Below are 17309 nucleotides of genomic sequence, written 5' to 3'. Positions count from 1 at the left end.
CATTCGAGCATAAAGAGATTGTATGGTAATGATGGAACTTCAGGACCTAGTCTCATGAGATAATTTTGAGTAGGGGGCCATTCTGTTATCTGTTATCTGCTGAATCATACTGTGCAAGTTATCTCTTACTCTACTTATATGTAAGGGAAATCTTGAATTTTTATATTCTCTCACTTTAGATTTAAGAATACAAGAATTTTGACTATAAATATATGGAGAATTGGAAACCTAGAGTTAACTAGCTAGATTTTTAAATATAATCCAAATTAGTTCATTCATTCATTAGTAAGTGGGCAGAGTATGTCCTATAGGCCAGACTCTGAGTCCTGGGAAATCAACCTCCTATTTCCTCCACACTGACCTTTTCCACTCCATACACTATGCACCCTTCAAGAATACTCAGTGACTCTCTGGTTAGTTCCTTGTAGTACCTTGTATAAACCCCATGATTGATCACCCTGGTCACTTGTGTCTCATCATCCTCTCACCAAGCTGAGACTCTACGGGGATAGAAATGTGTCAGTTCCTGGATTTCTAGCACCCAGCAGCATAAATGTGAAAATGTGTTGGGTGGTGCTCCCCAAAACTGACTTTAGGCAAAAGATCCTTGTTATTTGGTTACATTTGTAAGCTTCCTATTGATATTTATTCTTTTTCCAGTGCTCTCATATCTCATCATTTCATTTCTCTAGAAAACTGTTTTTGACTTTTCCATTTGGATCCTTAACTGTTTCTTCTTTCCCTCTCAGTTACTGGTTCTTCATTTTTCTCTTCTGTTTTTCAGGAATTTTGTTTGATGCCAAACTAGAATGTGACTCACAATAGACCATCTGTAGATCTTAAAAGCTGTTTGGAAAAATATTTCTGAAGAGGAATTACTTATGAAAGCTATCACTCACTTCCTCATGACTATAATCTCTGTGGACTCATCCTGAGTAGTGATATATGATGACTAGAGTCCATCCCATGATTTCCTGGGAAGCTGTACTGTATCACCTTTAGATCAGGCAACTGAGGTCCATCAGTTTAATGCCAATATTTTTGAAGAGCTATCATCCCTGCCTCTAAGAGCATTTCTTTTTTTTTTTTTTTAATTTTTTTATTTATTTATGATAGTCACAGAGAGAGAGAGAGAGACAGAGACACAGGCGGAGGGAGAAGCAGGCTCCATGCACCGGGAGCCCGATGTGGGATTCGATCCCGGGTCTCCAGGATCGCGCCCTGGGCCAAAGGCAGGCGCCAAACCGCTGCGCCACCCAGGGATCCATCTAAGAGCATTTCTTAAAGAAATCAGAGAAGTTTGCCATTGCATAAACCAGCGGGTGGACATTAAAGGAAGTATAGGACAGAACAGGAGCTGATGATCAGTACGCAGCATATCCACTGAGCTCATTTGACCAGAACTTTGCTACATAGCTATACCGAAATGCAAACAAATCTTGTCTTTAGCTGGGTAGCCATGTGCCCATCTAAAAACTGATTACTACTGAAGGAAAGGAGAATTATTTGGAAGATAACGATTCCTTCCTGATATGGATGAATAGAAGTTATCAAGAGCTTTACATGGTGAAATATTTTAAGCAAAAGAATTGGCTAGACATAACAAGGACTGGGAAATGAAAGGCTATAGATATAAATCACTCTCTTCTAGCTAGAACTCTGTGCTTTTACTCAAAGAATCATGTATTTTGCAGTTATTATATGATACATAAAGATTCCATTCTTTCTACATTTTTTGAAATGGCATTTGTTTTCTTTTTCATTATCCCAAACACTCCTGAGTTTGACTCAGGTCATGATCTCAGGGTTGTGAGATCAAGCCCCTTTTATGGCTTTATGCTCAGTGGGAATCTGCTTGAGATTCTCTCTCTCTCTCTCTCTCTCTCTCTCTCTGTCTGTCTCTCCCTCTGCCCCTCTCCTGCTCCCTCTCTTTCCTTTCCCAAATAAATAAATAAAATCTTAAAAAAAATAAAATTCAACCGTCCTTTAAAGATTCCCTACCCCTTAAAAGTTTCTTTGCATGATACAAATCTCATTTTATTTTCTTTCATTAGCTGTACTGTTGTACTTCTATTGAGAGTGCCATTTTAAAAAATGTTGTATTGTTTTCAAAAAACTTACCCTGATATATAATTTTTGCTTATTCTTAAAATGCAGCACCTTTCCTGAAGGCAGAAGCCCTCTAACCTTTTTTGGATTCCCTATAGTGCCTAGCATAGAGTTGGGGAGAAAGAGCAGGCACTCAATAGACAGTTGTTCATTTGTCTTATTTGCACAAAAAATCAATACAAGAACTTTAGAGAGCTTATCTCTCAAAGAGCTAGGATACCAAACCTAACCTATCAGGCCCAGATATGTGATAAGTGAAACAGATTTCAGGAATTGCACAGATCACTTGGGGCTCCACTATAAGCAAGTATTGTTCAAAAAAGAATGGAATTTTCTTTTTTACTTGTTTACAAATCTTGCACTTGATAGAGATTTTACTGTAGTTGCAAAGAGAACTTTGCTTTTACACAAGTATGAAACTCTCTGAGTATGGGAGATAATGATAGGTTTTTAGTGCTGAATATAGATTACTTCTATGTATCTAGAATCTAAATAACCAGGAAGCTCAACCAACTAGAAAAGCAAAACAAAATAGAGCAGGTCAAAGACTTATTTTAAAAAGCAAAGTTGCAAGAGATGTCACATTTCACTTTATATCCATCTGTATATCCATTTATTTTTCTACACTAAATACATACATATTGCTGGCAATTACCATTAATGTACTATAGGTTTCCACCATATTTCATTAGTGATCTTAAAAAATAACTTTGGATTATGTTAAAGGGCTTAATTGTCTTCAGCTTAATTAATGATCTTCACCTGAGAGGAATATAATATAAAATTATGGAAATTGTTATGAAATTAGTATTTTCAGTGCAATTTTAGAACAATTTCTCATTCTTAGACATTCCTAGTTATGCAAGATGGAAACGTGGTCATAAAGTTTTTTGTGGCCCCTTTTTACCATTTAAATCCAGTTTGTCTTAAGTACCTTGCTAGTTATCAAAATATTGTAAAGAGATGGGGTAAATGAGAATATATGACAGGTGAACAAATTCCAACTATATTTATTAGTTTGTACAAAATATTCCAGGAATAAAGCAGGGTAATGTTAATGTGGAAAATTTGCTTGGTTTTTGTAAATGTTGGCTTGTAAATTAATGATGCTCCAATCTTCAGTGTCTTGCTTCTGATGGGGGTAAAGTTATTTAAAATTTAAATCTTAAAAATAATTACTTATATAGACTATTAAATTTACCTTTAATATTCAGCACAAATTGCAAAATAGATATAGCTTAAAATATTTCATGCAATGGTATTGGTATAAGACTAGAGAATTATATTTGATGGTTCCAAGTTTCTTTTAACTTTTATGCAGTATTTAAAATAATTAGCTTGTGTGTATGGTACTGGTTTGTTCTCTGTCTAGAGCATTAGCACCACACAAAGCTTTAAAACAGTTCAAATCCATGGCAATCTGTTGGGGTATTATTAAATTCCATCTAAGTAGGTAGCTGCTGTTGTTATTAATATTATTTATAAGCTACCCATTTCTCTCTCCTATCCTTTTTTTTTCAGACATGAGGTACTTAAAGCTAGTCTTACAAACTGCTTTCTATCAAAATCAATGTATGAAATATATTAGCATTCTATATGAATAATGTGCTATTTGCTGTTTCTGAGGAACCATGCAATTTAAAATTAATTATGGATGAATTCTAAGTGGTCTAATCTGTGGCTAGATGACCTTAAAAACTGAAAGTGACCAGTTAAATAAATAAATAGGTCTTCATGCAAAGCAAAGAGATAAAGAGCTTCCCTGACAGTTGTGGGATATGAATCTGATAATTTTTACATGCATGTTTGTTAGGCACTGCTGATTTGAGTTGGGATTTGCTAGAGTATTTATTATTTACTCTATCAGGTCCAAATTATATATTATATCATATTTTATTACTATGTTTATTACATTGGTGGAAATGATATAATTGTGTCCTGATAGAATATGAAAAAGACAGTTTGCTCTTCAAATGCAACACATTTAGGTTTGTTTTTATTTTACTATTGATTTCTAAGAGGGTAAAATAATACCTTTCTGTACAGTCTTGCAGAATTTCTCATAGCCTGCCAACACACTGAAGTTCCATCAAAGGCACTGGACTCCAAAATCATTATCTGAAGTGTTTTTGTTTCCCCTACCTTTATGAGATTAATCGAATAGAGCATTTTGGTGGAACTGTATGTCCATTAATCAGACTGAAATTGACATGATCAATCCTGGACCTAGTTTTTGAGGAGAAAGTATATGTCAACTGAAATGTTGAATGATCCTGATTTTTTATCTTTTAGGCTCAGATAAATCCACGAGGGTATTTTTAAGTTTGGTCATACTTCTATCCATGGGGTGTAGCTACCCATAAAGTACCCTAATTAGAATTTTACCTTTAGTGAAAAAGCAGGGTTAATACAAACATTATTTTAAATTAAATAAATTTGCCTTTGAACCTTATTAGCTGCCTTGTAGGGTGTGTTTATGTGTGTGTGTTTTCAAGAAGGTCTTTCCAAAGCCTGAGGTATTTTGTTTTATATGATGCTTCTATTAAAAACACCTAATTGTTCAAGAATATCCTTTTTCACACTGAAGAGAAAAAGGGAAAATATTAAATAGAGATAAATTCTTCAGGGGCCCGAGAGACTGCCTGCAAGCGTTGCATGAATCACTGTCTCCACCTAGTGTAGGCTTTCAAGAATTAAGATTCTGGAGTCCTTAACAATGCTGTAAAGTTCTAATTTATGTTATGCACATGTACAGTCATTACAGCTCGGCCTGCTGGTGCCATTACAGTTAAGGGTCTGTCAGCTTTTCATTTATAAAATAGAATATTAAGACGTCTATTGCTTCTGCATAAAAGCTCATACTGTGCTGGAGCTCTGAAGTCTAATGGCCTTTGCTCTATGTGAATGTTTATTATCAGTGTAAGTTGAACTTGACCAGCTCCTTTTATAGATGCTCTGATGGGCTGAAGTTATATAGGAACTGAAACTAGAAGAATGAATGTTTATCCTGTCTTGAAAAACCTTAGGATTAAACAGAACGATAAGTTTCTATCCATACAAATGTGCTTCTAGGAATTATAAGCATGGGTATAATATGGTTGAAGTTCTATTTTTTAATACTTACACTTGATCATTAAATCTCAACCCAACCACTTTGCAAAGATATTGTTTAAATTCAGTTTAGATTCTTTTCTGAAAAGTTTCCCTACCTGCGAGTATGGCTGGCTAGAGATTTAAATGACCTCTCCCTACCCTTTTTGATGTTTTCATTCTAGTGTCCTAGAAAACAATAGCCTGGGGCAGCATTTACATATGCTAAGGTTTTATCAGGAGGTGCAGTCCTAGGTCAGCAAAAGTGGAAGGAAAAAAGGGAATCTGGCATGGAAAGAGGGAAATAAGATACTAGCTGAAGGATTAGGGAGGTGGCCATAGTTTTCTAAGTAATCTCACTTTGGGATATCTTCAACTAGGTTTGTACAACCACTGTGTCTTGGTGAGAAAGGGAAAGGGATTTATTTATTGACTTCTTCTTTTCTCTGGGATGTCAATAATCAAACTGCACCCCTGGAGACATTGACCACCCCCTTATCTCTGGGTTATGTTACTGACCTTCCCAGGGCCTTTTCAGGTCATTGGGGAAGCCAGATCCCATGCTTCATGGTGTATTGTTTTATCTGCATCCTGAAATAGTGGACAGAACTGTTAGATCTGGGACATGGAGCCACTCTGTCTCCCTATTCAGTGGGTATTAAGGAGGTTATGCCAACCTGGCCCTCTCACTCAGCTCGCTCGAGGTGGATGAGAGAGTCGGAAGTGGAGAAGATGAACTGACAACACTGGTGGCTGAGGATCTCCACCGAGCATGTGAACAGGGAAGCTTAGAGGGGTGAGTGAACTTGAAGAGACACAGGAGCTGGACCCAGGTCTATCTACCTCTTGCTCTACTCCAATCTACCTCACCTCTAATGATAACCAGATCTCATAAGGAAACAAGATGCCCTCAAGTCTGTCTCAGGAGGGGAAGTGACAATTCAGCACTTCAACGAGGTTATCTGTTGCATTCTTCTAAAACGACTTTCAAAAGGTTAGCAAATTAAGTCTCAGTCCCCCATGCTGACCTTAAGACTAATTGATAGGCATTAACTCCCTCCTCCTCCACCCATTCTAGATCTCTCTTATTCTTGTTCAACATTTTGCTTAGTCTGAGTTACTTTATCCAAGACTTTATCCCTGAGAGGTCTCAGCTCTTGATTTCCCTGCTATTATCAGACTGACTGCTACAATTGGCCATTTGCTCTTTTCACTCCGGTTGGAAGCACTAAGTTGATGCCCCCAAGGTCCTTGAGTTTCAGACTTCTGCTCCCTCCTTGCCCCCACTGTGTAGGAGAAAACCTCGCTCATAATGGTAATCAAGATCAGTTCTCCAATCAAAAGAGTCACTCCTTTATTGACCTTCTGATCTACTTGACCTTCTGATCTACTAGCACGAGGAGCCCAAAGTGGCTTGGGAGTCAGTGGGAGACTTATTGTATCTTATGGAAGAAGTGATCCCACAGTGAAAATTAGCACTCTAACCCCAAAAAAGCCTGCTTTTGGAAACAGGAGCACAAATTTTAAAATTGGCCATAAGGAGTGATGGTAAGAAGGGACAATCCTCCCTCTACCCATTGGTTTCTGAACCCACACATTCCAGCTATTGAGGACACAACACATATATTGCTGGAATCACTGAATATTACTGATCCTTTAGGATAACACCTGAAACCTGCAAAGTGTTTCCTCAACCTTAGTTAAGACTTTCAGGCCATTTCTCCATTCTATCAAGTGAGCTGCTTTTAAGAAATAAAGAACAACGTAAGACAGGTGCATCCTATGGCTTCCTGTTATACCTCTTTTCCTATAAAATGGGTCCCTTATGAATAAACATTTTCATGGCCACAATGGTCATTCTGTCCACTTGGTTGTTAAGAAACTCTTCTGTGATGGATGCTCTCTAGTGGGCATGAACATGAGAAATGAAATCCACATGCTTTGTGTCCTCTCTGTAGGTTCATCTTCATACCTTTTGCTCAGAATTTCATATTCTTGATTTTCCAGTTTTGCTTTTTGGAAGTTCCTGAACAACAGGCCAAATCATTGATCACTGTCCATGAATAAATGTATATCCATGCTCTGATTATCTATACCTTTCTACAAAGTAGACAATCAAGTGTGCTACTCACAACTCTCCCAACAGGACAATTTCTTTTCACCAGTATTCTTCGAAGCCACACCCAAGTGGGACTGTAACATAGCAGTACGACCAGCACTGACATATCATACTGACTGCTTTGTGAACCAGGCTTGAATCCTTTTGTCAAAGGGCTATAGAGAAATCTCCTTGAGGACATATGTGTATGTTAAGGGATAAGAATCATTGCAATAGGGATCCCTGGGTGGCGCAGCGGTTTGGCGCCTGCCTTTGGCCCAGGGCGCGATCCTGGAGACCCGGGATCGAATCCCATGTCGGGCTCCCGGTGCATGGAGCCTGCTTCTCCCTCTGCCTGTGTCTCTGCCTCTCTCTCTCTCTCTCTCTCTCTCTCTCTCTGTATGTGACTATCATAAATAATAAAAAAAAAAAAAAAAAAAAAAGAATCATTGCAATAGATTAATGTCTTGTGGCTTGGCTTGAGCCTGATCCTGCATGTACCTCTTCCATTGTATAATAGAATGTAGTTGCATCTGTCTTGCCTTATGACATGAAGGATAAGACTACGCCCAGTTCATTATGGATGGTCCAGATTTCATAGTCACTTGGTGATACAATGCTCTAGTTCTCAGTCTCAAGAAAAGCTTTTCAATACACCAGGAATTATTTTTCAAAAACAGAGTTGTTTCCTATTGCAGAGTATGCCAGGGTCTATACTGCAGTAAGAGTATGGAGCTTACTAGAGATTTGACACAGCATCCTCAGCACTTTAGATACCTCCAGGCCCATTGGATCTGCCAAGTCATACCATCCAGGAGACAGGGAAGCTTGTACTACCACCTGGACCTCCTTCAGATTCCTGTCATGCTCTGAACCCCTGTTGAAATTGACAGCCTTCCCCGATATCTGGTAAAAGAGTCCGAGCAGTGTTTCTGAAGTGTGGTACATTTTGTTTCTAAAACCCAAAAGGACCCATCAATTCAGTGTCTTTTGTTGTTGATGCAGTAAGAGGTACAAAATGTAACAACTTGACCTTTATTTTAGAGGAATATCCTTACCTATATCACACCAATGGACATCTTAAAACTTCATTGATGTAGCAAGCCCTAGATTTTCATGGGATTTATTTCCCACCCTCTGGCAAGCAAGAGGAGACGAACAATTTTGGCTACTAATAGGAGAGAAAACCAAGAGAGTGTGATTTCATGGAAATCAAGGAAGCGAAGTCAAGTCAAGAAAGTATTTAAGTTAAAAATGATCTTTTGTTAGACATTGCCATTCAGGTGTATCTTAAGAAATGACTTTTAACTTTGGTAATGTGAAAATCCTGACAGGGTGGTTTTAGTGGAGTTTCAGAGGTAAAAATCTAATTGGAATTGGTCAAAGAGAAAAGGATAGAAGAAGAGGAGATGAGTCTTTTAAGGTATTTGCTATAAAGCAATACAAAGACATAAGGCAATAACTGGAGGTGGATGAGGGGTGTAGAGAAGTTTCTTTTTTTATTTTTTTTTAAGCTATAAGACTGTCAGATATTATGCAGATGTAATGACTCAGAGGACAGGAAGATTAATAGTGCAGGACAAGAGCAAAGTCCTAGATGAGAGAGGTTAAGGATCTAGGCCACAAGCAGAAGTTTTGACCTTAGACTGGAGCACAGACTGCTCCACTGTAGCAGAAAGACAGGCAAAGTATAGGAGTCTAGAGGGAGGGAGTTTGGAAAATTTGCTGATGGGAGGACAAGGAAGGTCTCTTTTGAACACTTGTATTTTCTCAGTGAAATAAGATCTCCAGCAGCACTGAGCAATGGATGGCAGGGCATGGGAGATTTAACAAGAAGGAAATTGTGTGCTTCTCAGAGGCCTGGAATCACTGGGCTGGAGGAAGGCAAAGGGATGACCCAGAGGTCCTAAGAGCCTCCTTGAGGTTTGTGGTTGTCCATTTAAAAATAGTGGTTGTCAGCATTGTTGTATCTGATACACTCTTTGTATAACAAATATTTTGTTCTGATCCTCTACTATCCTGAAATTAAAATTCATAGTTAAGATAACCTACATACCAATATAATTTCGAAATAAATGCCTGTCTAGTAATAATAATGATAGTAAAAGAAAATAATTTTAAAATAAAAGTAATATATATTTCAATATAAATTCTCAGTACATCTCTATTGGACAGCATGAGTAAGTTTGCAGATTCTTTTTCCAATGTATAGTATCAGCTAAATGTGTGGACTACAAATGCCAAATAATACAGTTGTGTCATATTGGTGACTCAATATGACTCAATATGACTCAATTCATGGGTTATGAATGGTAGTGTCATAAGTGATAGAATTTTTCCAAAAGATTAAATGACACATGAAGCATCAAACAAATTTTCCTTCTTTGAGGTATTTGAGGGAGTTGCACTCCTAGAAAATTTAATATGTATTATAGTCACACAAAAATGCTGTGCTTATTATAAAATGTAGTTTGATTTTAGACTCTGATAAATAGGTATTCACCTAACATGAATGTTCACAGGGAAATTTGAAAGTCTGTGGAATTCAGGACAAACTTTCTTTGTGCAGGACACTCCCATAGTTTGAAGGACATTTGGCATTCTTTGTTCCCTGCCAATTGAAATGACAGTAATGTCCTCCAATCCAACCAAAAACTCCTCAGACTCTCACAGCACTCTGTAATATAGCCACACTGCCTCTTACTTTCACTGTTCCCTGTTGATTTATTGTCATTCCATTCATATTTTCTTATGTGTGCTTTTCTACCCAGTGTTCCACTGTTGAGGTATTCTATACCTACAGCAGGTAAAGAATTGGACCAAGGTTGCTTTCTATTTTTTTAAATTGACTACAAAGAAGGAAGAATAGGGCAATGGATCAGGACAAGAAGGTGGCTGTAGTGCTGAAAGAGTAGGGCAATGGGTCAGTATAAGAGGGTGGCTGTAATGCTGGACCTTGAATCCTAACTAGGTATAGAGGGAAAAGTAGACCTGGCAGGGAGGTATGGAATGTGACAAGATGGTAGAAACAATGGTTTGGAGCATCTGGTAGAGTGAAGAATTGTTAGAGTGGGCTATTTAAATATGTGAACTAGAGAAAAGGGAGATGGTGATGATAAGGTGGGCTTCTTGCAATTGAGATTTTAGAAGAGGTACAGTTATTTGTAATGGCCACTTTGAGTCTGTGTCCATGGGAAGGGTAGCTGATATGAGATGGAGTTAAGATCATTGGAGGCACTACGAAGCTGGGGGGATTGTCTACTTAGATATATATTTTTAAGCAGTTTATTTATGTATTAAAGATTCTATTATTTATTTATTTATTTATTTATTCATTTATTCATGAGAAACACAGAGAAAGAGGCAGAGACATAGTCAGAGGGAGAAGCAGGATCCCCTTGGGGAGCCCAATGTGGGACTCCATCCCAGGACCCCAGGATCACGCCCTGAGCCAAAGGTGGATGCTCAACCATCAAGCCACCCAGGGGTTGGGTCTACTTAAGTATTTAAAAGATGTTGAATGATTACAGGAGCAGAGGGTGAGAGAACAAAAGCAAGCCAGGATAGTAAAATCTTCAATAAATGAGAGGGAAGGCTACAGAAGAACTGATATGAATGCAGCAAGGAAGGATAATAGCTCAGACGTGATTTCACCAAGAAGAGAAATGTAATACAGGGGCTATTAGCCCTGGCTTGTAAAGCCCTCGACCTGGTTCCACCTGGTTCCGTGTTGGTAAGGAACAGATCTTTCCTGCCGCCCCAGCCCTACTGCCCAGGCCCCAATAATTCCCATCAAGCTTACGCAAGATTGATTACTGCAGATGGTTCTGATAGGGCTGGGCTACTTCAGAAAACTTGTAGGCTCAGATGGCCATCATATATGTTAGAAAGTATAAGTGATGGGCTGCTTCTTGTATTCTCACTCATGAATCAATGATTTATATGTTAATAAATGTCCATCATTTCATTTCTAGGCTCAGTATGATTTAGCTATCTATATATAGTGATTATTCTCTTGCCATAATGTTATATTTTATTGGTTAATACTGATTTTGGAATTTTACATCTTTAATTTTAAGTAAAATTGCTGTATTACTTCCTAAATTACCAGTGATCTCTCCTTTGTGGAATAAATTAACTAGTTTTCTATATCTTTATGGTTTAAAATACTTTATATAGCATGAAAATGATCTTTTCCATGACCTGTGAAGTTATGTGAACGAGAGCATGTTTTTTATTTTCTGTCTCAAATCTATGAGGTTTAAAAATAAATTCATTTATCTCATCAGAAATTTTGCATTTATTATTACATGTTCATAATATACTCTTTCAAATGTTTATAATATACTCTTTCAATCTTTTCTATGCTAAATATTTAGCTCAGTTTCCCTATTTAGTTTGTATTGTATTAATCTAGATTTTTTTGCAAGAGATTTGCTACTTTTTATTTCAAAAACGTTTCTTTGAATCATTCTGATGTTCTATTTTCTGATTTATTTATTTCTATTTGAATATTATTTCCTTTCATCTATTTTCCACGGGACAATTTTATATATACTTTAAAATAATTGACTTGAATGTTTATTAGGTTCTCAATTTCACTTTTAATAAAAAAGAACTTAATATTATGGATTTATCTTTGTAATTCTAGGTTATGTTTTCATAATTCTTATTTTCATTGCTTTCTAAACCACTATTGATCATATTACTTTTTTCTTTATATGATATAATAGTATTTGGGGAGAGAAAATATGTTTTTTTTAAATTACGTGATTGCAGTTGCAGAATTTAAACTTTTATTTATATCCAATTTTAATCTATGCATTTTCCACAAAGTGTGGCTTGTTCAATTTTCATTTTAAAACTGTATTTAAGTTTACATTGTTAGTATGTGACAAATATTATAAATGTCCCAAGAATTGTTGAGGAAGATATTTTCTGTTAGTAGGCTACAATGTTGATAAATAGTCATATTTATATTTGTTATATTAGTCTGATAGTTTATATCCTTATCTGTTACTCTAGGAAAATTACCTGGAGGTTTATAATCTGTTGGTCTTGTAATGATGTCTCTCTCAATAATTGTGTTTATGTCAGTTTCTCTTTGAATGTCTAAAAGGTTTTTTGCTTGATTTTTTCTTAGTGTTGTTATTTATGTCACTGTTATTATAAATTGGTTATTTACTTTGACTTTTGCCTAACATTCCACTGTTATGACATTGCCAATTTTTCCTGATTTTTAAAAATTGATTCTTTTGTTTTAAAATTGCCTTTTTTGATGTCTCTTGTACACAGCAAATGATCAGATTTGGATTTTTAATTCAAACTGAGTCTTTGCCTAGTACATAAATTTGTCTCTTATTTTGTTTTAGGTGGGCCATAAAACATGAAGGAACTAATAAGCCGGGCCAGTGGAAACATTCCAGAGTTGAAAATCCTCTCTGGAACAAGCTTACCTACATGTGGCCAGTTCTTCCCAGTGGCCAACTTAATGAGGTTGTATCTTTTAGCATAAGAGTTGGTGAGATTTCCTTTCAGGCCCAGCATGGGCTCAATTTTTCTGAAACTTTCCATGAATCTTTTGAATTACAGTTGTTAGGTGCAAGAGATCAATTAATTCTGTTTTTGTACCAATTCATTAGAAAGATATGTTCAAGTTTTCCATTATGAAAATGAACTTATTTCATCTTGTAGTCTGTCAAATTTTACTTGATGTATTTTGAAATTCAGTTCTTAGACACACACATATTTAGAAATATTATTTCTCCCTGGTGAATTGAAACTTTTATCATTATGGAGAGACTCTCCCTAGCTCTAGTAAAATAAATCTCAGTTATGCAGTACTAATAGAAATATCCCAGGTGGACCAACTGGGTGGCCTAGCCCGTTCTTCATCTGCCTGGCTTGAGTTGTGACCCTAAGTTCCTGGGAGGAGTCCTGCATTGGGCTCCCTGCTTAGTGGGGAGTCAGCTTCTCCTTCTGTTTCTCCCTCTCCTTGTGTTCTCTCTCTCTCTCTCATAAATAAATAAACAAACAAATAAAATCTTAAAGAAATATGCCAGATAATAATAATAATTATTATTATTATTTGCTTAATATATCTTCTTTCCATCCTTTTACTCTCTATACTTGTATATTCTTCTGTTCTAGAAGGATCTCCAATAATTAGCATATAGTTCGTATAGAAACAATTATCTGACAATCTTTATCTCTAAATTAAAGGATTTGGTCCTTTCTATTTATTGCCATAACAAATATTTTGGATTTTTATTTGCTTTCTATTTGTCCTGGCTTTCCTGTGTTTCATTTTTCCTCCGTTCTTATTTCTTTTAGATTGATTTTTTTCTCATTACATTTTTCCTCTCTACTAGTTTGGAAATTATATACTCCATTTCCATTCTTTTTCATTATTCCTCTGAGTCTTTCACCTTACATATGTAAATGATCAAAATCTGAAGTGAACAAATGTATTTACTCTTCTCCCAAATAATCAAGAATATTAGAAAACCTTAACTTCAACCACATGATTTGTAACATATGCTATTATAGTCATGAAATTTATCTTTTAAAAAAATATTAAATTGTTATAGGTAGCAAATATTTATTTAGACTTAGCCCCATTTGTTTCCTTTCTTGTCATAATTCCTTCTTACATCCCAGTCCTTGCACGTGTGATTACTTTCCTTGTTCCTAGTATACACTTCTCTTAATTACTGGTAGCAAATTCCGTTTCTATTTATCTGAAGATGTCTTTGTTTTGCCTTCCTTTATATATTTTCATTTAGCAAGTAAAAGATGTCATCACCAATTTCTCCCTTCCATTGTTGCTATCTGGCAGCCATCTATCTTTCTAAACATTATTCCTTTGAAGGTAATCTATCTTTTCTCTGACTGCTAATTTTTTTATTTTTATTTTTTTAATTTTATTGGGATGCCTGGGTGGCTCAGCAGTTGAGCATCTGCCTTTGGCTCAGGGAGTGATCCCGGAGGTCTGGGATCGAGTCCCACATCGGGCTTCCTCCATGGAGCCTGCTTCTCCCTCTGCCTATGTGTCTGGCTCTCTTTCTCTCTCTGTGTCTCCCTGAATAAATAAATAAAATCTTTTTTAAAATTTTTATTTAAATTCAGTTAACTAACATATAATGTATTAATAGTTTCATATAATGTATTATTAGTCAGTGATTCATCAGTTTTATATAACACCCAGTGCTCATCACATCACATGCCCTCCTTAATGCCTATCACCCAGTTAAACTGTCCCCCAACCTCCATCCCCTCCAGCAACCCTCAGTTTGTTTTCAAACTGTTAAGAGTCTTTTATAGTTTGTCTCCCTCTCTGATTTCCTCATGTTTTATTTTTTTCCTCTCTTCCCCTATGATCCTCTGCTTTGTTTCTTAAATTCCACATATGAGTGAGATCATATGGTAATTGTCTTTCTCCAATTGACTTATTTCATTTAGCATAATACCCTCTAGTTCCATCCACATCGTTGCAAATGGCAGGAATTTTTTTTTTTAATGTCTGATTGCTTACGTATCTTTCCTTTCCTTTCCTTTTATAACTTTCAACTTCACCACAAAATGTCTGAGAGAGGATTTTTTTTTTTTTTTATTGTTCCTGCTTGGAGTTCTTGACTCTATGGATTGGTAGGATGCGTCATTTCTGAAAATTTATCACCCATTATCAAATATCCTCTCTCTTATATCCCCTCATTCCATTCTTTACAGAAAACCCTGATTAGGTATAAGCTAGAGCTTCTTATTTTGACCTCCATGTCTCTTAACCTCTCTTTCATATTTTTCATGTCTTTGTCTCTTTATATATTTTTGCTTGCTCATGTTTCCAGGCATATTTCTTTCAGTTAATTAATTTTTTCTCTTTATTTTTATGTCATGTATTTTAAATTACAAGTGAGGGTCAGCCTGTGTTATGAATTCTCAATGAAGATAATTTTCCTCTTCTATACATAGAAAATGTTTGAGACAACCTAGTTTACTTGCAGCCACCTGGAGGGAATTATTTCTGGTTTGCCTCTTCAATGAAATTTAGCCTTTTGTGACTCTTGTCTTATGAGGGGAGTTTTTCTGTTAGTCTCCCACCCTTGGCTAAGCTCTGAAATTTGTCTTCTGTGTCCTTCCCTTTGCAAGACCATGGGAACAGAAATTCAAGTTCATTGAGGTTTGGCAAATTTCCTAAAACCAAAATCCAGTTTCAGTACTCTGTTTACCTCTCTCTGGGGCCCTAGTATATTTTGCCTTATTACTATGTCAATGATAGGCTCTAAAGATTTTTTTTAAATATTGTCTCCTGATTTTTTTGGTTGTTTTGTCATATTTTCTGGTTTCAATCAAGTTTTCTCTTTCTCCTTAAATCACAATTTCCTATGCCTCCTCACCGATTAAATGAATCTCAGCACTTTAGGAAAAAGACAGATGGAGTCTGAAACCAAGAAGTCATTACTTAGGCCTCCAAGATGTTCTTAAATTTAAACGTGCATTTAGATGCTCTTATATTTAGTAGTAAAGCAACAGTTCAGATAGCTGAGTTTTGTTGAGTGAGAAAGGAGTTCTTCAAAATACCAGAGGCTGAGGGTTGGGCAGCCTGACCAGTGGCTAGGTGAATTATATGTCTGAGACTCAGGTTTATAGCACTAGTGAGAGCCAACTGGAGCCAAGTGTGGGGAAGTGGCACAGAGAGACCAATAGGCCCAGAATAAGCCAAGAAAAAAACCGTGAGTTGCACTAATTGTAGACTTTTCTCCAGAAGTTCAGGAAAAACAGGCTAAAACCGAGAAAGCAGGCAGGATAATTTACACCTTAACTGGTGGTGTTTAGATGCCAGCAGGTTGCCCAGTGACCAAAGAACACAAGAAGAATATACTTAGAGGCTCTGAGGACCAAGGTCAAGTACTCACAAATAGACCAGGGACCCCTATCCCAAGAGTATACAGTTTGTTGCACTTTCACCTACCAGAAACCATGTTGAGGAAGAAGAAGGGAAGAGATATGTCCCTAAAAGGACACAACAGTTCTGGTAAGAAATCTAAAACTTCAATTTGGTTGAATACATTTACAAAAGGACACAGCTTTAAAAACAAATAGAAAAGTCTGTTTTGAGGCACCTGGGTGGCTCAGTTGGTTGTCTGCCTTCAGCTAAGGTCATGATCCCAGATTCTGGGATCCAGTCCTGCATCAGGCTCTCTGCTCAGCAGGGAGTTGCTTCTCCCTCTCCCTCTGCCTGACACTCTGCCTATTTGTGCTTTCTGTCAAGTAAACTAATAAAATCTTTAAAACAAAACAAAACAAAAAGAGCATTGTTTTAGGTTAGCAGAAACTGCACACCTTTAATTGGAATATCAAGTATTCATCATCCAATGGGGTGGGAGATAGACAGGGATGTCTCACAAGAAAGTGTTCTTTCTTATGTAGGAAAAGCGAGAAGATTATGATTATTGCAAATTTCACAGATATTGTGCTTACATTTTTAAACCTCAGTATATAAGTAATGTAATTTGGTTAATTAAGTAATTGATTTAAATGATGTATGGGAATTATATTCGGAGATCTAAGTTAACCTGATTCCTTTAAAATTTACCATTAAAAAAATACATTTTTGCTAATGGCCTGAGATTTGACAACTAAATGGTCTTAGGAATAGAAATGGACTGCTACAAAGTTCTATAGCCATTCAAGCAGAATAACAGATTTTGGGTGGAGAGATATGCCTGCCTGTACCCCAACAAAACTCTGGTCCTCACTTTTAAACTAAGGGGAAAAGACTAAGGCACTAAATTAGCTAAAGTAAGACAAATTGATCATGTATTTCAAAATGACTTAGCCTAAGAGTACTATTAGTTCTTGCGGTGTTTAAGGAAAGAAGAAAATACTTACCAAGCAGGGAACTCAAATAGTTCTTATTCAAATTAAATATAATCTATTTCATTTAAAGTCTGGATCCATTTTATCTGAAGGACTATACTTTCTTCCACTCTCATTTCTACAGAATTTATTT

General features: G+C 36.5%; 1 protein-coding gene across 5 annotated transcripts in view; it reads left to right on the top strand.

The window, feature by feature from the left end:
* The window catches only part of DCDC1 (doublecortin domain containing 1), a 455963-nt gene that overhangs the window by 353948 nt on the left and 84706 nt on the right, over window positions 1-17309 (top strand). For all 5 annotated transcript variants that reach the window (XM_072759029.1, XM_072759033.1, XM_072759030.1 and 2 more), the window contains one exon: window positions 12670-12793. In XM_072759029.1, the coding sequence (XP_072615130.1) occupies window positions 12670-12793 (124 nt within the window). The remainder of the gene's footprint in view (window positions 1-12669; window positions 12794-17309) is intronic.

Source organism: Vulpes vulpes, chromosome 5 (assembly GCF_048418805.1).
Source record: "Vulpes vulpes isolate BD-2025 chromosome 5, VulVul3, whole genome shotgun sequence".
In the NCBI taxonomy this organism is placed as follows: domain Eukaryota; kingdom Metazoa; phylum Chordata; class Mammalia; order Carnivora; family Canidae; genus Vulpes; species Vulpes vulpes.
This window is presented reverse-complemented; position numbering and strand designations above follow the sequence as displayed.